Source organism: Notolepis coatsorum (assembly GCF_963971535.1).
Source record: "Notolepis coatsorum genome assembly, chromosome: 15".
Lineage (NCBI taxonomy): Eukaryota > Metazoa > Chordata > Actinopteri > Aulopiformes > Paralepididae > Notolepis > Notolepis coatsorum.
This window is the reverse complement of record NC_140179.1, coordinates 64599114-64613104: the sequence shown is the minus strand read 5'-3', so window position 1 is coordinate 64613104 and position 13991 is coordinate 64599114. Positions and strand designations below refer to the sequence as shown.

The 13991-nt window shown below is 42.3% G+C and overlaps 1 protein-coding gene across 1 annotated transcript in view; it reads left to right on the top strand.

Annotated features, from left to right (window-relative positions):
• LOC311241382 (voltage-dependent calcium channel subunit alpha-2/delta-1-like) overlaps window positions 1-11963 on the top strand; it is a 334844-nt gene extending 322881 nt beyond the window's left edge. The window contains 3 exon segments of the mRNA XM_084330186.1: window positions 163-275; window positions 1714-1796; window positions 7643-11963. Of these exon segments, the coding sequence (XP_084186312.1) occupies window positions 163-275; window positions 1714-1796; window positions 7643-7765 (319 nt within the window). The 3' untranslated portion in view covers window positions 7766-11963.
• Window positions 11964-13991: the final 2028 nt, after the last annotated feature.

The window sequence follows — 13991 nt, the reverse complement described above, 5'->3', positions numbered from 1 at the left end:
CAATGAGTATGATGTGATTGACTCAAACAAACCTCGGACAGAGGTTAGGCCGCGTGCAGTGGCAGCAGTTTGTCCAGGAGGATTACAGCCCAAGGCCGTCACGCCACTTTTCCCCGCATATTAATCTCACTGCTTCTCCCGTTTCTGACATCTCTTCTTCAGGATCTTCCACGCTGAGAAACTGCCCAAGACGAACCTGGTCTTCATCATCGCAGACGCAAAGCACCACTGTCAGTCATGTGACACCAAGCCGCTGATACAAGACGAACAGCCCTGTATCCTTCAGCTAACGGAGTCCATAGACATCACACCATATAAGGCCATTTGATAGATGACTTTATCCATGAGTGCATGCATTCTTCAGCATGGGTGGCCCCCCAGTGGGAATCAAACTTCAAACGCTGGCAGTGTTAGCACCACTCTGTTTCTACCCATTACAGACCAGTACAGACCAGTACAGACCAGTACAGACCAGTACAGACCACAGCCATCAACTGGAATGGCAATACTTTCCCATTCTCATAATAGTATCTTCCATTTGTCATTTTCTGACATGTAAATCCTTTTTTTATCCTTTAACGTGTATGTCCTCGTCAAGCAGTATGTGTAACGGGGTGGTCCCTAGCACTAGCAGGGATCTTGTGTTACATAATGACGTGTAACGGGGTGGTCACTAGCACTAGAAGGGATCTTGTGTTACATAATGACGTGTAACGGGGTGGTCACTAGCACTAGAAGAGATCTTGTGTTACATAATGACGTGTAACGGGGTGGTCACTAGCACTAGAAGGGATCTTGTGTTACATAATGACGTGTAACAGAAGAAAGGGCTGGACTGCAAACAAAGCATTTCAAGCAGTTCAGGAACAGTGTTTTTAGTCAGAGATAATAACTCCCTTTGGAGTTGACTTTGGATTAACTCTGTAACTCTGCAGACATGCCACACGCACCTCCAGCTATATATAATACACCAAAAGTAAGGGGTAAATATAAAAAGCATAAATACCACAGTCTTATCCATTCTGCCACTTGAAAAACATCCAGGTGGTGAAGTGGGTGTTTAAGGAATGAGTTTACACCAAGGGGTATGTCAGCAATGTATCAACCTTGTTGCGTACTGTATGTAATTTGACCATAATACGAATCTCTTACCAAATACACTGAAACTGAGGGGAAACACAACACAGGAAGGTTCTTTCCTCGTTCTTATCAAGTAGGATTATGTTCCCTATACTGTCTTGATAATTACCATTGTTTTTAGTTTATTTTTCACTCATTTACATCTAAACCTGAATCCTACAGTGTTGTTGGAAGGTGGGCTTCTCTCCGGAAATGAGAGAAATGAGAACCTGTATTCATCAGCTGCTGTCTGGCCAGGTTGTGTTCAGCTGCTGTCTTGCCAGGGTTCTCCTGTATTCAGCTGGAAAGCTTACAAACAAATCCATCATGTTCCTCCAAACACACAAGGGCTGTGGTCCATTACAGAGCAAGTCTAATGGGAACAGAGTGATTGGAAACGGCAGCACAACACAGGGAAACGGGGGGTTGGGGTCGTTGTGCTCCTACAGGTCAATTGGACCCTTCCAGGAAAAGTGTCTTTTGTGATTTTTCATCAGCCTTTACGGTAATCAAAGGTGGCAACATTATGTAACCATTGCGCATGAGGTAATTGGAACCATTGGTGCACTTTTCCTGAATTGAGTATTTATTAAGCTAATGGTCCGAATGCCTGCGAGCTGGCTAAGAACCCGAGATACCGGAAAGGTCCATCGGACTGTTTCGACAACACTGACAACGTAAGTCGACCTCGTGGCGTTTTCTCTGCTTTCACGTGTTCTTCAGAAGCAGCTAAATTCACACAAGCAATTAATGGTCCATATTTACGGGTGAAAATTCATTTTGAAAAGGTGCCACATGTAGGATTCTCATGTTGCGTGTTGTAGGCTTTGCACCCACAGGTCCAGCTGGAAGAGAATAGCAGCAACACGGGGACAGCTGCTGTTATATATATATATATATATATATATATGCAGGGGTGTAAAGTACTTGAGTACTTGTACTTCGTTACAATACTTAAGTACTGTTTTTGGGTATTTGTACTTTACTCAAGTATTATTAGGTTTGTATGTAGTTGTACTTTTACTCAATTACATTTAAGAGGAAAGAAAACATACTTTTTACTCCTTACATTTAAAATGCAGACCTACAAAATACAAAGTAGAAATCTCGCAGGTCCAACAACTTTAATTTGTATGTTAGTTTCTCTGGCCGAACTAACGTTAACGTTATTAATCCTGCGGCCACGCTTTATTTAAAAACAGCCCATCAAATCCCCATCAATGAAAAATTAACCCGCCCATACCCATGCTGATTGGTCCTTGTGCAAGACTAGAAAGCGGAGATCTTTGAACACCTGCTACTTTTTAGTACTTACGTACATTTAAAAGTAGAAACTTTTAGACTTTTACTCAAATGTGTTTTTTAGCCAGATACTCTGACTTTTACTTGAGTACGATTTTGAGACGGTACCCATACTTTCACTTAAGTATAATTCTGGGTACTTTTTACACCCCTGTATATATATATGTACCATTACGCTTTGCTAGCTTCATATCAAATTAACATAGACTGAAATGAACATTAGATATCCCGGGCGATGGTACATCATGCCATTTAATTTTACTTAATCAGAAGCATTTTATATTAACCTAAACATAAAACCTGGGCCACTTATTTGTCAAACACTTTTTTCAACAACAGTTGTTGAACTGGTCCAAATTCTCACATTTTAAATGGAGTGTCTGTCTTTTTACTGGGCGCTGCCACGATGTATCTGTTTACTGGGCTCTGCCATGATGAATCTGTTTACTGGGCACTGCCACGATGAATCTGTTTACTGGGCTCTGCCATGATGAATCTGTTTACTGGGCACTGCCACGATGAATCTGTTTACTGGGCTCTGCCATGATGAATCTGTTTACTGGGCTCTGCCATGATGAATCTGTTTACTGGGCACTGCCACGATGAATCTGTTTACTGGGCTCTGCCATGATGAATCTGTTTACTGGGCACTGCCATGATGAATCTGTTTACTGGGCTCTGCCATGATGAATCTGTTTACTGGGCTCTGCCATGATGAATCTGTTTACTGGGCTCTGCCATGATGAATCTGTTTACTGGGCACTGCCATGATGAATCTGTTTACTGGGCTCTGCCATGATGAATCTGTTTACTGGGCTCTGCCATGATGAATCTGTTTACTGGGCTCTGCCATGATGAATCTGTTTACTGGGCTCTGCCATGATGAATCTGTTTACTGGTCTCTGCCACGATGAATCTGTTTACTGGGCTCTGCCACGATGAATCTGTTTACTGGGCTCTGCCATGATGAATCTGTCTACTGGGCACTGCCACGATGAATCTGTTTACTGGGCTCTGCCATGATGAATCTGTTTACTGGGCACTGCCATGATGAATCTGTTTACTGGGCACTGCCATGATGAATCTGTTTACTGGGCACTGCCATGACGAATCTGTTTACTGGGCACTGCCATGATGAATCTGTTTACTGGGCTCTGCCATGATGAATCTGTTTACTGGGCTCTGCCATGATGAATCTGTTTACTGGGCACTGCCATGATGAATCTGTTTACTGGGCACTGCCATGATGAATCTGTTTACTGGGCACTGCCATGATGAATCTGTTTACTGGGCACTGCCATGATGAATCTGTTTACTGGGCACTGCCATGATGAATCTGTTTACTGGGCACTGCCATGATGAATCTGTTTACTGGGCTCTGCCATGATGAATCTGTTTACTGGGCTCTGCCATGATGAATCTGTTTACTGGGCTCTGCCATGATGAATCTGTTTACTGGGCACTGCCATGATGAATCTGTTTACTGGGCTGCTGCCATGATGAATCTGTTTACTGGGCACTGCCATGATGAATCTGTTTACTGGGCTGCTGCCATGATGAATCTGTTTACTGGGCACTGCCATGATGAATCAAATGCGACTTGGAGCGCAAAGAACAAATGTTACGTTCTAATCAAGATGTCGTCCCCCAGTAAACACACAGACTCTCCATTGACATTTTGAGAAGTTAGACCATTTCAACAACTTCAGTGCAAGTGTTTGACAAATACCGTAACCGTAAGTGGCCCAGATCTTATCCTTAGGTTAATATAAAATGCTTCTGAGTAAGTAAACTAAAGTTACATGATGTACTGTTGCCGAGGAGATCAAAAGTTAATTTCAGTCTATGTTTATTGCCCGGCTGTGATATGAAAGCGAGCAAATCGAACCTGTCAGTGATTTAGAATAAGTAATAATTACAAAAAAAACTTTAAATAAATCTGTGACTTAAGGAATCCTACATGTTTCATCATTAACTCACTAATATGTTTACATCCTGCATGAGCTTGTCTTTGTGCCTAGGCTACTGTAACACTGTTGTGTTGACGCTTCTACTCAAAATGCCTGCCTCTCTCTTAACCCTTTCACTGCCACGCGACAACCGGTTAACCCTTTCACTGTGACAATACAGAAGGTTAGCCCTTTACTATCACACAACCGACGGCGATGCTCCATCATTAGCTCCGCGGCTAATGATGCTAATGATGGAGCATTGCCGTCGGTTGTGTGATAGTAAAGGGTTAACCTTCTGTCGTGTGGCAGTGAAAGGGTTAACTCTTGGCCACAGTGTGTGCACAGATTTCCTACGCCGACACAAAGGATGGACTGGTATTTGACTGGAGAGTTAGAAGGGCAAACAAACGTGGACGAGCGATGAGAGTCCTTTGCGTGTGAAATCTCTGCGCTTGAAGGCCTTTGTTTGTTTTCACTCTGTAGTATTTTTTCCAGTGGCAAGTTTCTTGGTTTTATGAATTAATTGTTGTGCTTGCACTGTCTCTTACTCATTAATTCACACACATGCACACATGCACTCTCCCTCACATACACATACCCATATACACATATATCCATATACACCCGACACCACACATACACACGCACACACCTCTGTTGAGTGGATGCTCCTGTCTGTCTCTCACTGCGTTATCTGTTACTTAACCCTTTCACTGCCACACGACAAAGGGTTAAGCCTTTCACTACCACACTACAGAAGGTTACACTACAGACGGATAACCGTCAGTAGTGTGATAGTAAAGGGTTGACCTTCTGTAGTGTGGTAGTGAAAGGGTTAATCTGTTTTTTTTCTGACTTTTCTATCTCTTTGACTTGACTATGATTTTCTAACTTGCTAACCGTGGAATGTTTTACTGCACGATTCTCTTTCTTTTTCTCTCTCTCTTGTTTCCTTGTCCCCCCCCCCTCGCTGTTTGATTGGCTGTTGATGGTTAGGATGAGGCCATGTGTCGGAGGAGCGCAGGCTCTCCATTGGCCTCCTCCCTGCTCTTGTTACTGCTGCCACTGTTCATGTGCTGCCTCGGGTCAGTCCCATCAAGCTCTCTCTCTCTCTCTCTCTCTCTCTCTCTCTCTCTCTCTCTCTCTCTCTCTCTCTCTCTCTCTCTCTCTCTCTCTCTCTCTCTCTCTATCTCTCTATCTCTCTATCTCTCTCTCCTCTCTCTCTCTCTCTCTCTCTCTCTCTCTCTCTCTCTCTCTCTCTCTCTCTCTCTCTCTCTCTCTCTCTCTCTTTCTATATATATATATATCTATATATCTCTCTCTATATATATATATATCTATCTCTATATCTATCTCTCTCTCCTCTCTCTCTATATATCTCTCTCTATCTCTCTCTCCTCTCTCTATCTCTCTCTATCTCTCTCCTCTCTCTATCTCTCTCTCTATCTCTCTGTATCTCTCTATCTATCTCCTCTCTCTCCATATATCTCTCTCACTCTCTCTCTCGCTCTCTCTCGCTCGCTCCTCTCTCTCTCTCTCCTCTCTCTCTATCTCTCTGCCTTTCCTCTCCTTCTCTCTCTATCTCTCTCTCTGTCTTTCTCTCTCTCTCTCTTTCTCTCTCTCTATCTCTCTCTCTCTCTCTCTCTCTCTCTCTCTCTCTCTCTCTCTCTCTCTCTCTCTCTCTCTCTCTCTCTTCATTCATTTTCATACTCTAATTTTCTTACATACAGCCCGTCCATTTGTGCAGTTAAGGTCAGCAGTCCAGTGCGTGTGGCTTCTGTCACATGTCTTCTTTCTCTACCTCCTTCTCTCTGTCACATGTCTTCTTCTTTCTCTACCTCCTTCTCTCTGTCACATGTCTTCTTCTTTCTCTACCTCCTTCTCTCTGTCACATGTCTTCTTCTTTCTCTACCTCCTTCTCTCTGTCACATGTCTTCTTTCTCTACCTCCTTCTCCATTTCACCTGTTTGTCTTTTTCTTTTCTTCTACCGTCGTGCTTTCTCCTCCCTCCCTCTCCTAGACTTGGCCATATCTGTCTTCCTGTCACTTGCCATCACTTTCTCCATCACTCCTTACTTTGAACTCTCTCTCTCACTCTCACTCTCACTCTCTCTCTCTCTCTCTCTCTCTCTCTCTCTCTCTCTCTCTCTTTTTACTGTGCTCCTTGTGTCTTTGTCCATCTATCTTTTCTTGTCTCAGTTAATAGACTCTAGTGTCCATCCGTACTGACATCTGCCTACTAATCTAGCCAGACGCCAGCTAACACAGACCTCCTTTGCTCCCTATTTGACCCTGACACATCATACATGCTTGCAATATTCTTTTAATGTTCCATAACTTTGTATATAACGTGTATTTACAGTAACTAGAATACGGAGAAAAAACACTCAAATAAAATATTTGAATATGTTTCCATGACCTAAGACCAATATTTGTGAACATAAGCTCTCTCCCAAAGCAATAAACCCGAGGAGGAAGAATCAAACTTGTGATGTCATCAGGTATAAAGTCTGGAGCTGCTCCATTGACAGTGAATGGGAGACTGATTTTGTAGATCCTACAGACATTTTAAATTTTTTGTATATCCAAATGAGCTTTATTCTATAGTTGTGGTCTCAGATCTGAAACGGAAAATGTACTTATGAACTTTCCCCTGAGTGCTCTCAGTGTCAGCTATAAAATCTTTCCCAATTCATAGTCTGTGGAGCAGTTTCAGACGTTACACTTGGTGACATCCCACGTTTGAGGTTTAGCAGTCTGGTTTTTGGATGTGGGAGAGAGAGGGTAATATCTGTGTACTGTCTACGACCACAGGAATTATATGTATGAACATTGGGCATAGTTCCCTTTTAAGGGAGCCCCATTCTGCCTCTTGTAGTAGTAGTGTTTAGAATGTACCAATAATATTGTTTGTTCTGATATAAACATCCAAATTCTCTGCACACAGTTTCCTCTTTAGACTTTCAGTGTTGTAAAATGCATCAGACGTTAAAGCTTCAGTTGTGAATAACATCAACTCAAGATTCAAGATATTTATTAGTCACATACATATACACAAGCCATGTAGTTAAATGAAGGTAAACTCAAGCCCTTCATAGTTTTAGCAGGGGTTTATAACTTGGTTTATATTAATTGACCTATCTCAAACCCCACCCTTTTTTCTTGATCCTCCAATCACAACAGGGCAACAGTTGTGATTGGAGGATCAAGAAAAAGGGGCAGGGTTTGAGATAAGGGCAATGACTAATCACCGTCTCTGTTTGTCACAGGAGGACGACTTTGAGTGTGGCGGGACATCCAGCCTCAGCCCCTCCGTCTGGCCAATGGCGGCGCTCCAGCTGGCCCTGCTCTGGCTTGTGATTGGCTCCAGACACCACATTGTCCCCTCATGACCTTTTTGACCTCTCCAGGTGCCCCCCACACCCTTCCCCCCACCTCGGCCAACCACCATGCAAAGCTGCCGCCTGAAACGGCATCAAATACCTGAAAACTCGAAACAAGCAGATGGAGACGTCCTGCCAGTCACTTCTTACTGATACCTGCGTCTCTCCAGGGGTTCCTCAGTCACTTCTTACTGATACCTGCGTTTCTCCAGGGGTTCCTCAGTCACTTCTTACTGATACCTGCGTTTCTACAGGGGTTTCCTCAGTCACTTCTTACTGATACCTGCGTTTCTCCAGGGGTTTCCTCGTCTCACCACGGGATGAGGAAAGCTGAACTGTCTGTCGGAAGATAAGGAACGATAAGCGAGAACTTGACCCTCTTCATCCGCTCCCACTACAGACCTCAGCCGTCTGAGATTAGCGGAAGCCAGAGAGGATTGCTGATTGGCGACTTTTGAACTGTCTTTGGCTTTACATCCAACATGGAAATTACAGGTTGGACTGCCTTACAGAGCCAGGGGGAATGCTGGTTTCTCAATTCAGCAGTTTTATTCAACACTGCCAGAACCAGCGGTGCCCCTCGCAATCATATGTTATATCATTTACTAAATTGATTTGGAAATTATTTGCAGTGGCTAGTTATTTGGTGTTTATAATTGTGTGGTTCAGTTAGTTTTTTTGACATTGCAACAAGACTCAAATGTAAAATCCGTAGATATTTTGGAGCCTAATTGAGGGTGTTGGTTGTAATGTTCACTTTGTCTTCTTTTTGAAGACCGTTTCCCAGCAGTTCTTTATGTCTCTGAGGGTTTGACAGTATGCAGCACCTTGTACCGTCACACTCGCGTTCCCTCTTGTAGATACCAGTGATGTGCCGTGAGATCTCCTTCATTCGTATGTTTGTGCTCGAAAAGCCAACCCTTCAACTGCCATGTGTCCCAAGCCTGAGGACCTTTATCAGCGTGTCACTCAACCATCCACCCTGATCACGACTGGTCAGTGTCTCTGGTTCTCCCGCCTTGGTGTCAAAACTGCTCCAATCAAACCTTTGTTGCCAAAAGCGCACTTTTAACCAATCAAGGGGAACTTGGCGGGCCTGTGGTGTGTGTGCTCCTTGGACAGAAACCCTAGTGCCATGTGGAGTCTGACAAACCCTTTAGCTCTGTTTATTTACCTGTGTAGCTACTGACTTGAAGGAAGTGTATTATTTATTTATTTAACTATTTATCTGGGTTTTTTTTATTTTATTTTTTTTAACTAAAGGGTCAAGACAGCATGCTACTTTTTTAACTTGGTTTTAGTATCAATATTTGCATCTATTTTATTAGAAAATGAATGAGGGGTACAGGAATTTGTATTTGACATTTGGTACAAAATATTGTATTTGTGCTCACTACTGTCACTTTTCTTTACAGTTACAGTTACAGTTCAAACAATAATACACTGTTCAGAACAGTTGTCTTCAGGCTACAACTCTTCAGTGTCACAGATAGAACAGCAGAACTGTCCCCTTGCACTGCACTATGTAGCATATTCTAATCATAATCCATGGGTAGACGGTAAATATCTCTACAACTGTATTTCATTGCATAATGTTCATGTGCATATATTTAAGTTTGGCCATTTTTTTGGCGTGCCTTGTTGAGTGGTAGCAATTGAAACAAACACACACATCTTACTTTTTAAGTGTGAAAACATCATGTAGGTGTGATGTTTAATAATTTCGTATAGATTTTTCTTGGTCGAGTATGGCTCGTTTTTATTTATATATATAAAAAATAAAATAAAAAAAGTTTTCAACTAACTCATCAATGAAACTCATTCCTCCAGAATGAGAACAAAAAAGCTGCCAAAAAACATTAGAAATTACGAGAATGTGTCTCAAATTATTATTATACAGGACCAAATCTGGAAGCTACAAATCAGCCCCCCCCCCCCCGCAATAAGTTTATTAATTTCACGATGGGCTAAAAATAAATCATGTATTTACAAAGGTCTGAAGATAGATATTTACAATATGTAAATGATATGCTATGTGTTTGGTTTGTTTGTTTATTTATTTATTTAAGTGTTATATAAAGGATGTAAAAGACACGAGAAGAAAGAGCGGGAAAACAGGAATCTCCATTAGTAATCAATGGGAGTGGTGTTTGTAAAAGCCTACAATTCTGAAGGGGCAAATGTCCTTGCTCATAACTGACTGGATCTCAAATCATATTATTCTGTTGGGAAATGTAGGTTGTTCTTTGCTCAGAAACTGTGCAATCTGGTAATTAATTGTCGATTGACAATTGAAGAAAAAAATCAACAATCAACGTTTCCGACAATTCACAGAATTTTCCGTAATACCTCATTAGTTTGCGATCAGAGGACTGCCAGGACATGAACCTCCCTGGAAACCTGGCTGGAGTCAGTCACCATTTCCCTCAAAAGACTGTGACGCATGTTTGCAAGCAACCACACTGTCAGTGGTGTGTGAAAGGGGGAAGACCACATGATTGCTGTGTGGTCCGCGCTAACATTGGCGACTCCTCCCTCCCCCTTTCATAACCGTTACGTAAGTTATAATTAACAATTACATTCTTGCATCACATTCAATAAACTCAGAACTTTTATTTCTTTCCGCCCCCTTCCCCAGAACACAGTGAGGAATGTCTTTTCTGAACCCGAGTTTTAAAAAGCTACGCTTGTTTCACTAGTCTTATAATGTTGCAAAACTGGGGCGCGACCACTGAACCGCTACCATGTCTCTAACTTTACTTGTGGTTTGAGGCGCACTTTACTGCGCACTTTACGGGCCCGTACTGGTTGTTTCAATGTTGTCCTCCCACCTTTAGAATATTCAGACAAAATACAACGTGGTGAAACTAACTCGATATTTACAATCCTCGATATTTACTAACACTCACAAAATTATCAAGTGCCATAGGACTCTCTTACTCTATATAGGGAAACCTATTAACCTATTATCGTAATAAAAACGTTTATGCAATGTTAACAATTCTGAAAAAGAAAAGAAAAAATGCAAGTCTCATAAATGTTTTTCCTGTGCTGCATGGTAGTGGCCGTAAAAAACAAATCCTGTGTGCTCCTGCTTTGTGTGTGATGTTTGGGGAAGCATAATATTCTGGGTGTCTGACGTTTGTTCATGATATGATATGATATGATATGATATGATCTGACCAGCTATTACTGCCTTTATCTTGGGGAGACAGCATTTGGTTCCACCCTGGTCTGGGTTGGCCTGGGGGGGAAAAGGAAACCAAAATGGGTCAGTGTAGGGGTTGAACACAGTACTCGATCCGTCTGATCGATTAGAGATACGTCAAGCACCCGTATTCAGCCAACACGAGCTCCGCTGTGTATTGCACTGATAGTGAATGAGTCAGAGGGGGAGAACAGAACGTCAGAGGTTGTCCCGACACTCGAGACGAGGCTTGGAGCCTCCGTGATCCTCCCAGCCCGGGGGACGGACAAATCAAGACATTAGCTCCATTGTTATCGGGGCAACCTGTATATATACTGTATATTGAGCATCTGAAAATAGGAGGGCTGATCTGAGACCTGATTGGTTCATAACTCATAATGAGAGGTCATGTGACCCGAGCAGTGATCCTAGATCAGTAGGAGCTGCTCCTACTATGAGAGGTGTGATAAGTATGGTTCCAGATGCCCCATGCCACTCTTTAAAGTGCTCAAATCAGATGCTGTCACCTCAGGATTACTATATTATCGATGTGATTGGACGTGTTTTTCATGCTGTCGGTGCTCTTGTGTGGGTTAGACGACTTTTATTTTCTTCTGGAGGACTGCTTAACCCTTTCACTACCACACTACAGAAGTTTAACCCTTTACTATCACACTACAGACGGTTAACCCGTTGTGGTGTGGCAGTGAAACAGTTAATGTGTGTTGTACTCTGTTACCTGCCGCCACTCTCTCTCTGGCAGATGATGATTGGCAGGCCTGTCAGCCAATCTCTCTCTCTCTCTGCCTGACGTTTTTAAGGCAAGCCATTGGTGGGTCTGTCCATCAGACCGACCCTCACCAGAGGGCCTTAGAGGGCTTCTCTGTCGATCTCCCTCGATTGTGCTTTAAATATGTTACACTTTCATGTAACTCGGTTCTCCCCAATCGTTGTCCTTGAGTTGTAAACAAATTTGTACTATACTGTTTTTTGTTCTCAACCGAAAATAAAGAAAAAAAGAATACCGTTCATAATTCTGGGACGGAGAACAATGTGTTTACTCATGTGCAAATACAGTATATTCAGAATAAAACTTTATGATTACTATCTGTTGCACGGTGTCCACTTACAGTCTTGGCCCAATGTCCTCTTCTTGTAAACCTCTTTCTTTTCTTTTCTTTTTTACTGCAGATCGGATTACTGTTAGTAACAGCTGTCACGTTGCCAAAACACATTTCCCCTCTAAGTGAGTGAGTGTGTGTGTGTGTGTGTGTGTGTGTGTGTGTGTGTGTGTGTGTGTGTGTGTGTGTGTGTGTGTGTGTGTGTGTGTGTGTGTGTGTGCGTGCGCGTGCGTGTGTCCCCTGGTGACTCGAACATCAGCAGAGAGAACTGACATCCAGCCAACACCAACAATGTCCAGGAACCCAGCGGATGGAGGCGTGGCCTAATCCATACATATCCCGCTGTAACATTATGACATTGAATTTGCCTAGAAGGACATGTCCATTTAACAACAGCCCATCACGGCGCTCCTGGTTGTAAACGTTAAGAGCCTCGTGTTTTCCCCGATATACTGCCATGTTGTTCAGACACTTTCTCTCCAGCGGCAGCCTCCCTGATCCCAGCTGTTCTGAGGCTCCTCCGTTCCTCACTGCCCCCCAAAGACAAACTACAGGCTTATTTTACCGTTTACTACAGACATTAAAAACCCATAGCTGAAGCACTGTATGGTATACTGCTCGCCCCGCGAAGGAAAACTTAAATCCTTTAGGCGCTCTGGGACGTTTTAAATGAGACCAATTACAACGTCTTTAGTATTTATGCATTATGAAAGAAACTGGGTTTATTATTGGTAGCACAGCTGGGGGAATGGCTATAACGAAGAGCAGTAATATGAAATTACATATTTTACGGACCCCGCCACAGGAAATTGATCGTAACAATAACGACCAAAGCTTTATGAAACCGCTCAGTCTTCCCCCTTACTATCTATGAAGTGGTCAAAAAGGTATTATCATTAACTATAAAGATAATCCATCAATGCTCTGGTGCATGTTAAGGTGCATGTTGTTAGCTGTGTAACAGTAGAGCTTTCACAGGGGCTGTTCTAGATAAGCATGGCCTCTCAGTGACGTTCAGTAGCCTAATTGATCCAAAGAAATCTAAATATGATTATTTTGGAGAACTATTCCTTAAACTTCGGCTTCAATTCTCTGACATATCTGACATGTCTAAAGTTATACACCATACAAAATAATCAATACTAAGCCTACTCTTTCCTTGAAGGGGTATTGTTTATCCTTTCACGTGTACATTATTTTGGAATGTTCTCTTGGAATTCTAGAACTCCATAGCTTTCAATGGCTTGTTGTCACTGTTAACATCACTATTGACATGTTCAGTTCTCGCTGTGAGATTGTAGCACTTGAAGGGGTTGAAATGATGATGTCACTATTGAAAACGGCTTTTCCAAAGTCCAGACAAAGGTATCCTGTCTTATTTTGACTTTATTTTTTCCCAAGTTGTTCTGTACAGAAAGTTATTCAACGCCTGACATGGATGAGTTGTGATGTCATAGCTAACTGTGAATTTCCTGCCAGAGGTTCTGGCCTTTGTGTCTAGCAGCGAGAAGACTTGGACAGTTTGTGTTTTGGGGGTCACTCATGTTGTGTTTTGGGGGTCACTCATGTTGTGTTTTGGGGGTCACTCATGTTGTGTTTTTGATCGTTATCTTGAGTCTAGGCTTGCAGCACGGTGTCTATTGATTCATATCTGGTGGGAAGTCCCATAAGTAAACGCCCTCTTCAGTAAATATGAAACGTTTATTATAAAAGTACTGCATTATAGAAGTACTGCATTGTATAAGTACTGCATTATAGTACTGCGTTATAAAAGTACTGCGTTATAAAAGTACTGCGTTATAAAAGTACTGCGTTATAAAAGTACTGCATTATAGAAGTACTTCATTATAGAACTGCGTTATAAAAGTACTGCATTATAGAAGTACTGCATTATAGAACTGCGTTATAAAAGTACTGCATTATAGAA